The sequence below is a fragment of the Talpa occidentalis genome, unplaced genomic scaffold (assembly GCF_014898055.3).
Source record: "Talpa occidentalis isolate TD23 unplaced genomic scaffold, MPIMG_talOcc4v2.1 talOcc4.13, whole genome shotgun sequence".
Taxonomy (NCBI): domain Eukaryota; kingdom Metazoa; phylum Chordata; class Mammalia; order Eulipotyphla; family Talpidae; genus Talpa; species Talpa occidentalis.
In genome coordinates this window covers 11,597,810-11,612,652 of record NW_023601322.1, presented here as the reverse complement: position 1 = coordinate 11,612,652, position 14,843 = coordinate 11,597,810, and the positions used below count along the sequence as shown (strand labels likewise).

General features: G+C 41.2%; 1 protein-coding gene across 2 annotated transcripts in view; it reads left to right on the top strand.

Moving 5' to 3' along the window:
• Positions 1-13,574, top strand: part of MALT1 (MALT1 paracaspase) — a 47,415-nt gene extending 33,841 nt beyond the window's left edge. For both annotated transcript variants that reach the window (XM_037508465.2, XM_037508466.2), the window contains 7 exons: positions 2,993-3,170; positions 3,878-3,952; positions 4,277-4,404; positions 4,666-4,815; positions 7,563-7,720; positions 9,378-9,503; positions 10,586-13,574. In XM_037508465.2, coding sequence (XP_037364362.1) covers positions 2,993-3,170; positions 3,878-3,952; positions 4,277-4,404; positions 4,666-4,815; positions 7,563-7,720; positions 9,378-9,503; positions 10,586-11,005 — 1,235 coding nt within the window. In that variant the 3' untranslated portion in view covers positions 11,006-13,574. The remainder of the gene's footprint in view (positions 1-2,992; positions 3,171-3,877; positions 3,953-4,276; positions 4,405-4,665; positions 4,816-7,562; positions 7,721-9,377; positions 9,504-10,585) is intronic.
• Positions 13,575-14,843: the final 1,269 nt, after the last annotated feature.

Below are 14,843 nucleotides of genomic sequence, written 5' to 3'. Positions count from 1 at the left end.
TACTGATTCATTTCTTAACAGGGTGGCTACATTATATTTTGAAGTATTGTCAATTTCCCAAACATGAGACACATCTACATGTAAGTGTGCTAGAGGCCTGAGGTCAGAGGGCCTGCCTCCTGGACTATGCCTTCACTTCCAGGTGATGTCCCCAGGGGACTAACAGTACCTGGAGGCAGTAGGGAGGCAGGGTCATAGGATTCAGCAGGAATCACTTCAGAGAGGGAAAACACCCTCGAGTGTACGCCCTTTTATATGATATTGCCCATAGGCTTGCAAAAGAAAGGAAAAAATGCGAAAGATCAGAAAATAATTCACTTTTAAACCTACATAATCATAAACACAATCCAGGAACAGAAATGACTGACTTACACTATATTTGTTTGAAAATAAATAAGGATGACAATGTCCAGTTACCTTATATTGGAGAGAGAGTAACTACAGGGTCTGACATCTGCCCCACCCAGTGCCTTGCTGCACACACCACTTGCTGCAGCTTAGCTGTGCTCTTGTGGTGAAATGTTGAAGGTGTTTGGTCAGAATATGGCGAAGGCTCACTCACTCCCAGGAGCCCTTCAGGCTAGTGTCATTCAGCTAAGCTTAGAGAAAGCCAGCTGGGGCTCAGCGCCTCGGCTTTCCTGTTTACAGCTGAGTGATCATGACCAAGTTATTTGACTTTCCAAAGCCAGAAAGTACTTATACGAGGGATAGGCTAACTTATTTAATAAGGTTGTTCCAGAATAAACAAGATGAATTCATTATCCCTCTGCTTGGTACACCGAAAGTGCCCAAAATAATTGTGGTTATTGGGGTCCTTTCCTGAATTCAATGTTTTTCTCATTCTTAGATGGGGGATTTCGACTTCTACCTCAGGCCTCCACTAGAGATCCCAGTTTGCATCTGTTGTTTCAGCCTAGAATTTTATTTGAAAACAACAAGGAGGTTTTGAAAGTAATAGTGAAGTGAAGCCAGAAGAGCCAGTACACTGACATTCTGTGTGTTTTCTAAGAATAAAGGTAACTGGAAAGCCAGCATAGGTCGAAGGTGCGACAGCACGCAGCACTGTGGTTAGCCAGGCCAGCTTCTTCAGGTTCCAGCTCTCGCCCTGATTAGTCGTGTGAATTTGGGTGTCTCAGTTTTTACATCTGTAAAAGGGGGATGGGTGATATCATTACTCATTACCGGCCTCGCTGTGCGGGATGTGTCTCGAGGCGTATAGGAGTTCATCTAAGCAAAGCACTTTCTTCAACCAGCACCTGCACCCAGAGGGGCTGTGTCCATGGGGGGATATTTAATTAAGTGAACAAGCAGTACTAGAGATAGAATTTTTTAAATACAATGATTTGGTCTAGTTTATTTTACATAAAAATGCTTACAAATCTCCCACCAAGTAATTTAGGTGCAAACTTTGATACAAAATGCTTCTGCTTTTCAGAAAGAAATTCTAGGGTGAGAAAAAGCCATTGTGTTCTAAGTACCTTAATTTCAGTGGTTACAGAAGTGGGCATATGACATTGAAATTACAGACCTCACTTAACTGGCCCCTGGATGATGGCAGCTAAACCTTCCCTCAAAGTTGTTTCTCCCGAGTCATGTCAACAGAGCCAGACGTGATACATGGTGGGATGGGCAGTGCCTGGGCACACTGGTCAGGGCTCTCTAAAAGTGCGATCAGCTGTAGAAATGGAAGCATGTCTACTAAAAGCCAGATTCTTTATAAAACAAGCTCCAGACCGACTCATTCATGGTTGGTGTTTGCATTGATAATTTCGTGCATTCGGTGTTTACTGCATTTCTGTAATAGCCACAACCCAAACAAAGGCATATGCTAGGTGTCGAGTAAGACACAGAAATAAAAGACATGATTTGTATTAATAGAAAAATTATAAATCCCTTAGTTTAATGGGGGGAAAGCTATATATGGAGCCTGACACCTACCAGCTACATAATTTTCAGCAAATCATTTCATCTTTTAGATTTTAATTTTCTTATTTACAAAATAGGTAGACATTATTTAAAGAGGGCCTCCCTGGTGGCTCAAGGGGTTCAAGTCTCAGCACTATCAAGCTATTGCCAGCCACTGCAGCATGAGTTCGATTCCTGGCCAGGGAACTGACCCACATGGCACAGCAGACCTTTCCTGTCTCTCCCACTGATCCCCTCAACAGTATATCTCAGTCAATCTGCCTGTTCTGTTCCCCACTCTGTCTCTGGTAAATCCTCTCACCCCCAGCACCTCTGGCCGACACCCCAGCTCTTGTATGCATAAATAAATAAAATCAATCTTTAAAAAAAAGAAATTATTGGGGTCTCCCCAGTGGCGCAGTGGTTGAGCGCTGGGCTGCAAAGCTGCCCGCATCCTCTGCAGCGCTGGTTCAGTCCCCGGCCGCCGGCACCCCACATGGCCCGGCAGACCTCTCCTGTCTCGCCCTCTGCTCCCCTGAGCAGTGTACTTCAGTCCTTCTGCCTGTTCTGCTCCCCGCTCTGGCTCTGGTGAATTCTCTCACCCTCCCGCGCTTCTGACTATACCCAGTGCTTGTATAAGTAAATAAATAAATCTTTAAAAAAAAAATAAGAAATTATTTAAAGATTGTTGTATGGATTACAATCTGTTCGAGTATATAAAGGTACTTTGAAAACCATGGAAATACTATGCAAATGTAAATGATTACTGTCTTTGTTACCACTTTGTGTCAAAGAAACAATATACATAGATATTATACATACCATCCATTACAATTGTATTACTTCTTTGCATTAAAATACACTTCAGGACAGTTTCTTGATGTTTATTTAAAATACCGTACTCATATGAAGCCAAAATAATTTTCAACAAAAATTTTGTTAATATTGTATTTATAATTGGGTTTCTCTTACGGAAGCTTACATTGACTTAAAGAAAATACTTCCTTTTTTTTTTTTTTAAGAGTGCTACATACATGTTTAGAGTACAATTTAGAATTAGTATTTACCTTTTTATCTTTCTTTTCAGGATTATTATATTATGCAGGACATGGTTATGAAAACTTTGGGAACAGTTTCATGGTCCCTGTTGATGCTCCAAATCCATATAGGTCTGAGAATTGTCTCTGTGTGCAAAATATACTGAAATCGATGCAAGAAAAAGAAACTGGCCTTAATGTGTTCTTGTTGGATATGTGTAGGAAAAGGTAAAACGTCTAATATTCATCAACAAAGCTTGTTGGAGTTAGTTAGCAGCCATAAGAAATTAAATCTGAGGCAAACTGAACTGTGAGATTCATTTGAGATTATAGATTGAAACTGATTAAGAAAAAACTAAGAGAAAATATATTTCTCCATATATATTTCAATTTATCTTTTTTTTCTGTTTGCTATAGAACAATAGTGAAGGCCTAACGGTGTGGGCATTTACTCTTGCAAGTGCCTTTAAGTGTCTCTAGTTCTGGAATTAGCAGAAACAACGGCACCCCAAGTCAGCACCCCGAGTCAGGGCCTCTGGCCACTCCAGTCAGCCCTGGCCTTGCAGTTGCAGAAAGTTCAGCTGAACCACTTGTTTAAAACTTTGGATCCCGTTTGTTTACCTTGTGTTACTAAGAAATAGAACCAGTGATCACTCCCCTCAGACTTGCAGTTTTCACTTGCTCAGCCTTTACTGATCAGAGTCCAATGCCTGAGTTCAAACCCAGCTCCAGCTTTAAAGACGTGACTCTGCTGTCTCAACAGTGTTGCTAAATATATAGCTAAACAGATAAAGGAATTTTGAGTCTATAATTTTAAATTATGTGTTATAACCTTTTATCATATTTTAGTATACCTTTATGATGCTTTTTTTAATGAATGCCAGTTAACTTTTCATGTTTGTATTTGTTGTTTTCCCTTCCTGCCTTTTAAATAGAAATGACTATGATGATACCATTCCAATCTTGGATGCACTAAAAGTCACTGCCAATATTGTGTTTGGATATGCCACGTAAGAAGATCTCATGTCTAAGTGGACGAGTCCTTCATTCTTTGATGACTTCCTTTTGATTGTAGATTAGAGACCTGGAAATACCCATAGACATCTAGCCTCTATATTTGCCTCCTTGATATTCTTGATATAAAACCTTAAGTAGTTTATCCTTCATATCTTCCCATCATCAAGTCCCGAAGTATTTAGTTCCTGCTTCGAGATTAACTCTTTAATTAGGGTGTCAGCGGGGAGAGGTGGGGACTGAGGCTCATCAGCATATGTGGGAGTCTCATGTAGCAAGTGTTTGCTTTTTAAAATATTTTTCTTTTTGCTGTTTTTTAGATGTCAAGGGGCAGAAGCTTTTGAAATCCAGCATTCTGGATTGGCAAATGGAATCTTCATGAAATTTTTAAAAGATAGATTATTAGAAGACAAGAAAATTACTGTATTACTGGATGAAGTTGCAGAAGGTAAAAAAAAAAAATAATAATGATATAAAAGCCAGACAGGGGCCTTTAGAAGTGAGCTGTTCCAGTATTTTTATGTTTGCTTATGCTGTATTCCTAGCACCTTGAACCATGCCTGACTCATAACAGGTGCTAAGTAAATATGTGTTGAGTGAATATGTGATAATGAGAATATTACCTGGTTTATAAGAGAGTTTGTGACCTTAATATTTCAAATGTAATGAAAGAACTGAGGTCTTAAAAGTAATACTCCTTATCTTTTAGATATGGGTAAATGTCACCTTACCAAAGGGAAACAAGCTCTAGAAATTCGAAGTAGTTTATCTGAGAAGAGAGCACTTACTGATCCAATACAGGGAACAGCATATTCCGCAGAATCTCTGGTACGGAATCTACAGTGGGCCAAGGCACACGGTACAGTAAAGTCTATTTTTGTCATATACTTAAATCATGACGTTCTCCCCTCCCCCCAATAAAGCTTTCCTCCCAATTGTGTAGTGAAATTGTTTACCATAGTGGGCAAACCCAAAGCAAGTGTTTCAGTTATAGATATTACACTGATTTATTTGATGTTGGAAATAATCGAGTTATTCAACCCAGTATTTTCACCATTGATAAAATCAAAGTATAATTTTTAAAATAATTTTCTGTTTAATAATGTACAATCCCTTTTATTCTCCTGTATTGTGAGCTCTTGAATTGTGTTTATTTCAAAAATTAGATGGGACTGGATTCCGATCCTGTCTCTACCACTTGATAAACATGTGATCTAGAAAATGGGAACGAGAAATTGTATTTACTCCATAGGTTGTAGATACTGAGTGAGCTCACGCAGCAGAGAGACGCGCATGGAGGTCCGTAGATCTGTGTGCTTATACAGTCTGCACCTTCTCTCTCCCTGACGTTGAGTTGCTGGGTTAGTGATCAAGAGACAAAAGATGAGGTGGAAATCATACTTGTAATTAATTACCTTTAGTAATTCCGTGTGATTAGTGGGAAAGTAAGTTTAAATATTGACTAAAATAAAGATTTTGGATTCTCAAGGGTCCCCAATATCTGTTATGAATCCTAATTTGGATATTGAAAATTATTTGTTGAATTTCTATGTGATACCTTTCTTTCCAAAATAGTCTGCCCTTTAAGGTGTATTGTTGGTAAGTTAACATATTAAGGTGCATTAAATGTAAAATACCATAAATATATTATCTTGACATTCCAGATGTTTGGACAATTAATTGAAATTACTTTCAATTTAAAAAGCTCTAAACAACTACAAAACCACAGAGGCAAAGATCATCAGTAAGCAAAACCTTTTCTAAAGTGAAACCAAGGGCCTCCATGGTGGCACAAGGGATTAAGATGCAACCTATGAAGCTGTTTGCAGCCTCTACAGCTTTGAGTTCGATCCCCCAGCCTGCCAGGAAGCTACTCACATGGCGCAGCAGACCTCTGTTGACTCACCCGCTGCTCCCCTCAGCAGTGTATTTCAGTCAATCTGCCTGTTCTGTTGCCCACTGTCTCTGGTGAATCCTCTCATCCTCCCATACCTCTAGCCTATACCCCAGCTCTTGTATTTATAAATAAATAAATCTTTAAAAAAAAATAAAATAAAGTAAAACCAAAACTAAACTCTTGGCAACAAAGTAATTTTTTATAATGAAGTGCTCATGCAAAATGATAAAATAAAAACAGAAGATCCCTTAATTAATAAGCAAATGATACAAATTCAACAATCTACAATATACTCTCAGCATATTTAGAATATATTAATAACTAAGGAACAAATATAGAAATTGGTTCTATTTCTATATTTGTTCCTTAGTTATTAAATTTTCAAATAGTAATTAGAAAAAAGAAAGTCAAAACTAAGATGGTGTATTTCTTTCCTTTTTTATTTTTATTTTTTTTAAAGAGGCATGTATTTATTTATTTGTTTGTTTGCTTATTTATACATGCACTGGGTACAGTCAGAAGCGCGGGAGGGTGAGAGAACCCACCAGAGCCAGAGCGGGGAGCAGAGCAGGCAGAAGGACCGAAGTACACTGCTGAGGGGAGCAGCGGGCGGCAGGAGAGGTCTGTGCGCCATGTGGGACCCTCCTCTGGTGGCCGGGGAGCAGCCGGGGATAGAACTGGCGCTGCAGAGGCCGCGGACAGCTTTGCAACCCAGCACTCAACCGCTGCGCCACCAGGGAGGCCCCCTCTTTCCTTTTTTAATCCCATCAAATAGACAAGCATTTTATTTTATTTTTTTAAAAGATTTATTTATTTTTATACAAGAACCAGGGTACAGGCCAGATGTGCGGGAGGGTGAGAGGATTCACCAGAGACAGAGTGGGGAACAGAACAGACAGACTGAAGAAATACACTGATGAGGGGAGCAGCGGGCGAGACAGGAGAGGTCTGCTCACCATGTGGGATTCTCGCCGGCCAGCCGGGATCAAACCCGCACTGCAGAGGCTGCAGGACAGCTTCACAGTGCGGCACTCAACCGCCTGCTGCAAGCATTTTAAAGGAGGCTCTAGATAAGCATTTTAAAGAATAGCATTGCCTTATTTTAGAAATGTTATGGTAAAATTAATATATTTATATTCTATATAAATGGAAAACTCACATATGCAAGGAATTCTCAAACTACTATATCTGGCAAACTCAAAGCATAAAAAAAATAAATAAGTGTGTAAATATGACAGAACAAAATGAAACCAGAAATATTAAATTCAAGAGTAGCAGAATTGTTAAAGGTAACTTTTCAGTGACATAAATGCTTCATTAAAAACTAATTTCATGAAGATTGAGGCATTAGTGAAAAAATATCTACAATTATATGGAAACTACTTTATCACTATAAAAATTTTATTGATTCCCACTATAAAACTGCAAGACAAAAAAACCTACAAGGCAGTATAAAACTCTAGGACAGTAAATGAGATATTTTTATTTGCTTGACCAGCAGAATCTTGGGTTCTTCTTCCCCTCTTTTTCAACTGTGTATGTCTTTATAGACTCTGCTAATTACAAAGCACTTTGAAACAGACAAAAAAAAAAAAAAATGCTCTGATTCTATTCTGCCCCATAAAGAATATTTGTTTGTTGCTTATCAGAAAACTTCCCAGCAAGCACTCTTTAATTATTTATAGGTTGTTCTTATTGTTCTTTTCCAGAACTTCCAGAAAGCATGTGTCTTAAATTTCAGTGTGGTGTTCAGATTCAATTAGGATTTGCAGCTGAGTTTTCCAACGTCATGATAATCTACACAAGTATAGTCCAGAAGCCCCCCGATATAGTGATGTGTGATGCCTATGTCACCGATTTTCCACTTGTAAGTCTCTTTTTCTTTTATTTAAACTATAACAATGTGTTCTCACTTGCTAAAGACTAAAATTATGAAAGCTTAAACTTGATGGTAAATATAAAGGAAATACATGTACAAATAGAATTTATATATAAACACTCATTGGTATTTTCATCTAGCAGTCTGAAATACCAATGAGTGTTTATACATAAATTCTATTCTTACACTAACTGGATTAGCAAATGTGAGGGAATTTACATATGTATGTACGTATGTAAATACACGTCAAGAAGAATTCCCTTTTGAAAGCAATTGTTTCCAACATGTTATCAAAACAGTAGTCGTTTTATTTGTCAAGTCATAGGAATATACTAGAAAACTAGTTCTGTTCTTTCCAAACATTTATTTATGATATTTACTTAATAATGGTCTACAGAATCCAGTAAACACTGTACTCTAGAATGGTATCATAAACTGAGAAGCAGACAAGGAATAAGACAAATCCAAAACATCACTTTTGCTACTGAGAGAAACTCATGGAGGACAGGCTTAGTGGGAGGGCTTGCTTGCCCTATGCCCCAGAATTAGACAGATTTGTCCACCAAAATTAGACAGGTGTGTCCCCAGGATGAGCATAGGCCTCCCTGGGTATTGGGCTGAAGGGAGGCTCTGGGCTTCTCTCTGGGGGAGCAGAATAGATCTCTTGCTCTTGGCCAGGGGTTAGCTCTAAAAGCAGAAAAAAGGGAAGGGTTGATTTTGGAACATCCATTTATTCTTCATAAATAATACAAATCACATAAATCCCCCCTCCTTCCCAGAAATGATGAAGAAAGGGGGACAGAACTTGAAAGGAAATTTAAATAGGATAAAAAGTGTTTCTTGAAATAGGGTGCCTCCCTGGTGGCACAGGAGTTACGTTACAGTGCTATTAAACTATGGCCAGCTACTGCCCCCAGCCAGGGAGCTGACCCACATGGCACAGCAGACCTCTCCTGTCTCGCCCACTAGCTTCCCTCAGCAGTGTATTTCTTTTTTTTTTTTTTTTTTTTTAAAGATTTATTTATTTATTTATACAAGCACTGGGTACAGTCAGAAGCGCGGGAGGGTGAGAGAACTCACTGAGCCAGAGCAGGGAGCAGAGCAGGCAGAAGGACCGAAGCACACTGCTGAGGGGAGCAGCGGGCGGCAGGAGAGGTCTGCGCGCCATGTGGGACCCTCACCCTGTGGCCGGGGATTGAACCGGCGCTGCAGAGGCTGCGGGCAGCCTTGCAACCCAGCGCTCAACCACTGCGCCACCGGGGAGGCCCCTCAGCAGTGTATTTCAGTAGATCCACCTGTTCTGCTCCCTACTCTGTCTCTGGTGAAACCTCTCACCTCCCCACACCTCTGGTCTACATCCCAGTTCCTGTATGCATAAATAAATTTTTAAATTAAAAGTGTTTTTAGGAATAGTTTGAAAGTAGCTATCCATTTCAGAGCTAACTTTTTAACTGTGTTAGTTAAATTTAGAATTCCTGTTGTCACTAGCTATCATTGTTTTCGTGGTCTCTCCAGACCTCCATACGGGATAACCTACTCAGGTCAACCTTCATGAGAGAGCATTGTTAAACCACGGTTAACGTGGCTTAGTGTCATAGATGTGACTTTCATTGATTTCATTAATGACATGTATTGATTTCCCCAGGACCTAGATATTGATCCAAAAGATGCAAATAAAGGGACACCTGAAGAAACTGGCAGCTATTTGGTATCAAAGGAGCTTCCCAAGCATTGCCTCTACACTAGGCTCAGTTCACTGCAAAAATTAAAGGTGGTTATTTTTCCTTTTTATAACTACTAATGGAAAACTTGATGAAAGTAGAAAATTCGTTTTGGCATGCAAGCCTTTTATTAATTTGTAGATGTACTGCTTCATTAAGAGATAAACAGTTCATTAGAGATAAACAGTCTATAGAGAGTCTTATCAGTGAGCTTGTCCTTGAGCAGTCTGTCCTGACAATGGCCTGAGGGTTCTTGTGTGAGAGTATGTGATTGTGCTCCATGTAGCTGAAAAGTCTAGAGACAGAGCATATTCTACTTTAAAATATCTTGGCATTTTCAAATGATCATTTCCTCGCTCCATGACTTTCTAATTCCAAATTAGATTTGGAATTTATTTATCTTTTTTTTTTTTGGTTTCTTGTTGATTTACAAGTCAGAAACTATCTCTTTATGGTCGAACTTTCTACTAGAAGTATCTATCTTTGCCAAGCTTGAGTTTTTCCATTTAGAGCTGCATGACCACAGACATATTAGCCAAAACTTGGGGAATGAAGTGGGCGCCACTGACAGTCACACAGAGACAGCAGGTCTAAAGCTCTTGTCACCCTGTTGACACTAATCCACTTACAGTCTCCTTCATCTTTGAAATTCAACCCGTTACCTGCTTCCGTGGTATTTCTCCACCTGTGAGGGGGCATTATCACTCCACAGTATTTTAAAAAACAATCAGTTTTGGGGCCTCCCCTGGTGGCCCAGTGGTTGAGCTCTGGGTTGTGAGGCTGTCCGCAGCCTGTGCAGTGCCAGTTCGATCCCCGGCCACCGGGGAGGGTCCCACAAAAATAAATAAATAAATAAATAAAAATTGGTATGAGAAAAAAAAAATCAGTTTTGACCTAGGGGTAAAGCTAGTGCCCCAAGCCTCACACCTGGAGAACACTACCTGTCACAGCTCTCCAGGAATACAGCACAGGACCGTTCTGCATGCTCAGAGCTGGAATTCCAGCTCTGGAGGGAGGACAGGGGAGAGGAGCCTGGCTGAGCGCGGGTTTGTGGCATGAGCGACGCTGCAGGAGACGCTGTAGACCGCGTCTTTGCAGGTCGCTAACACCAAGCCTGTGCTCTCCCCCTCAGGAGCATCTGGTCTTCACGGTGTGTCTGTCGTATCAGTACTCCGGGCTGGAAGACACCGTGGAGGAGAAGCAGGAGGTGAACGTCGGGAAACCCCTCATCGCTAAGCTGGACATTCACCGCAGCCTGGGGAGGAAAACCTGCTTCCAGACGTGCATGGCCGGCAGCGACCCCTACCCCAGCAGCAACCCCGCCGGGCACTACCGCTCGTCCCCCGACTCCTTCAGGGGCGTTTACCACTCGCATCTGGGCGCCCTGGGCAGCGCGCTGCCGGACAGCTGTCGCTGCAGCCGCACGGCCCAGGCCTTCTCCGCCCAGCACGCTCGCTACTCGAGTGAGGCCGGGGGGAGCAACGTGCCCGAGGAAACCACCGACGAGATGCCTTTCGCTTTCTCGGACGGGCTTAGAATTTCTGAGAAGTGACCTTCTTGGCTTGGAGAGTTGTAGCTGGGTAGGTGCCCCGTGTGCAGCAGTGCTCCTGGAGAGTGGGGATTGTAAAAAGCAAATATGTATATGTAGAGAGAAAATTAGCAGCCGCTGTTTGAGAGCAAGCTCAGGACTCTGAGATGCTGGAGGTGCATTACTTAACCTCAGGTTTCCTCTTAGGATTTTGTGAACCACTTTCTTCTACAAGAAGGAAGGCTGGGTGGGTGCCTGTCTTTGTGGGCATAACCAAATGTGGCTGTGTTTCCATTTTGACCAGCCGGGGCAAGAACAATGGGAAAGGCATTCTTGGAGAAGTCGCTGTGTTTGTAAAGCAGAGAAGGGACCTTGGTCATCATCCAGCTTGTGGGAGAAACAGGCTGAGGCATCTTATTTAAGTTAGTGCTGGCACCAGAACTGGGACCTTCGGGTTTCAACACCAGCGCCTTTTCCTCTCCTCGCTGCCTTCCCTGCAGGTATTATTTTTGTAGATAGACTTGATATGTAAATACGCACGCCAGCATGTAACCTAAAAGTATACAGGCTTTAGTTTGTGATTATAGGACATGGCTGCAAATGTCAGTTAAGAAATTTGTATATAGAGCTTATATAGAACAGGCTTATATAGAACCTTATTGTTCTTGAGGTCACAAAAGCACATTGGGGTGACGGACGTTGGTCTGTTAAAGCTGGACAGCAGCAGCATCTGCCACTGGCCGTTAGCTTTTAACCTTTTCTTTCAAACACTGAACGTGTCTCCTTTGATGATGTGTATTTTCTTACTGAGTCTTACTGGCCTGAGGAGACACCTTATCACCACCTTTTGTTTCACCTAAAAGTAAGTTCAAAGGGTACCTGGCAAGCACCACGAATAAGATTGGATTCATTTTAAAACATCCCACAAAGAAAATCCTAGTTCCACATGGTTCATAGCTTATTCTACCAAACATTAATAGTTCACACCAATCTTTCAGAAAGTCTCTCCAAAAACAGAAGAGGTGAGAACATTTCCCAGCTCACTTTATAAGCCAGTATTAACCTGATATAAAACCAAACAAAGATCGCAGGAAAACCGGAGACCAATACCTATTATGGCTACAGACACAAAAATCATTAACAGGAGACTAGCAAGCGGAAGCTAGCAACCAAAAGCAAGGATTCCTGCTTTTCACAGTATTGAGTGCTGAGCGCCAGACACCAGGCCATTGCTTCTGGGAGTACCTGTGTGTGTATGTACACACGTGTGCACGCTTGTTTTCCTGTGCATGTAAAAGTCACATTTACACTCTACCCTCATAAATGAGCGGTAACGGTAGGTCTCAGAATCGCAAAGCGAGCACATGCTGGTCAAAAAATGGTGCCGATAGATGTGCTCAAAGCAGGGCCGCCACAGCCTTCAGTTTGTAAAAGCACAAGAAAGCAAAGCTCGACGAATCAAGGCCAGCCTGTGTGCATAACTCAAACATATCATGACCTTCAGTCCCGAAAGCAGCTTACCCTGCTAGGTTCTGTTTATTTTAAAGAGAAAATGAGGCTCGGAGCTACTAAATGATTTGCCTGAGGCCACCCCACAAGTAGGCACTAGAAGTGGTATTCAAGCCTATCCAGCTGGGCCGAGGCCAAGCTGCTTGCCTTGCTCGTCCCACTGCCTTGTCCTCCTCTGGTCATCTCTGGGTGAGCAGAAAGATGAAAGCAAGCGCTGCCTTGTGTGACCTTAACCTGCACGTCGGGGGACTCGGAATTGTCTTCAATCTGCAAATGTCCATAGATGAGCATAAAAATGCTACAGCTATTAATTTGGGGATAAATTTTACAAGTAAATTGGCAAATTCATATGTAACTACGTGTAATGAACAATTGAACCATTTAAAAAGGACAAAATTACGATGATTGTGTAAATGTACGAAAAAATATTTTGTTCTGTTCATCCATTTAAGATAAAATACCAAACTAGAAATAGAAGGGAATTAATATGATAATGGATAGTCACAAAAAGCCCACAGGTAACCTCACACTTAATGGCAGCAGATTGCAGAATGCTTACCCCTGCCATCAGGAATAAAGCCAGGATGTTACTTTCACCACTTACTATTCAATTGTACTTGAGGTGTTAGCCAGGGCAGCAGGCAAGAGAAAGAAAGAAAAGGCAAGCATATTGGAAAAGAAGATTCTGTGTATTCATAGCTGACATGACCGCACATAGAAAATCCTAAGAAATCCCTTTAAAACCTACATAATGAATTCAAGTTGTTCAACAGGTGGCAAGATGGAAAGTGCCTATAGCAACGAACATTCTGAAATTGAGTTCAAATTCCATTTACAGTAGTATCAAGAGATAAAGTAAAACTATAAAACTTTGTTAAAAAATGAAAGAAAACCTAATGTATGGAAAGATACTTGATTTTGGATGTCTGACTTCCAGAACAGGGAGACAATACAGTTGTGTTGTGTTAATCTACCACACTAATGGTAATTGATGAGGACAGCCAGGTGCACCAATCCTCAGGCAGGCTCCACCCCAAGCTGCCTTGGGAAGGACATTGACTTGAAAAAGGGCAGAACAAATGGGGGGGTGTGGGGCGGGGGGTGGGCTCAGTCTGCTTTCTGTTCAGAAGGCTTTGGGTTTGACACTTCTGTTGCAGTCTCTTGCGCCCCCTCCTGGCAAGAGGAAGGAAGTGTGCCCCTTCCACCACCAGAACTATTTGCTAGCACAAATGAAATTGGAGAACAAAGGAATCTCAACACTTAAAAGACCGTGATTTAGAAGGAAAAAAAAATATTTCACCCAAGATCAAACGGTAAGAAAAAACAAAAACCATAATCCCCACCAGCATACTTGAGGTCCCTTCACCCTTGCTCCCTCCTCCCACCATTTTCACCTCTGGTAACCTCAGGTCAGTTGTCAGTGTTCACTAATTTGTTTTTATTTTACTTTGTCATTTCATCGATTTCGTTTCTTTATATTCCCCATATATGCAAAGCCATCCAATGTGTGTCTTTATCTGGTGGGAATGCACACTGGTCCAACAACCATGGAAAGCTATGTGGAAGACCCTCAAATTATTAAAAATGGATCTACCATGGGACCCAGCAATTCCACTGCTAGGAATCTACCCGAAGGACACAAAAATATTAATTTGAAAGGATACCTGCATTCCTGTGTTTATTGCAGCACTATGTGCAATAGCCAAGATATGGAAACAACCAAAATGCCCAAAAACAGATGACTAGATCAAGAAGATATGATATATACACACAATGGGACACTACTCAGAAATCAAAATAAAAAAGATAACATGTCATTGTCAGCAACATGGATGGAGCTAGAAAGGATTATGTTCAGTGATCTAAGTCAGAAGGAAAAAAAAAATACTGGGTGATATCATTTATAGGAGGAATACAGGGGAAATGAGTAAAGGCTCAAAAAAAAAAAAAAAAGACAAAACTTGTAGGCAACTATAGATCTGAGGCTTAAAGCAGGGGAGGTGGTGGAAAAGGGACCATGGTGATGGTTCACAGATGATGTGGTGGGAGATTTTCGGGGACTGCACCTGAGGGGAAAAATCAAATGCTGTACAAAAATGAACAACAATGTATGAAAATTTAAAATTAATTAAAAAATGGAACAAAGTGCCTTTATCTTTCAGGCTAATTTCTCTTCACATGATCCCTTCAAGATCCCCCCACATCACTGCAAATAGCAGAATTTGAAAATGTCTTTCCTCTGGTCTTGGGAGAAAGAGTGAGGATTTTAGCACTTTCCCTGAAGCCTCCTGCTCAGCCCAAGCCCCTCAGTTTTCCTGGTAAATTCAGCTCCATGTTGATGACCCACCCTACT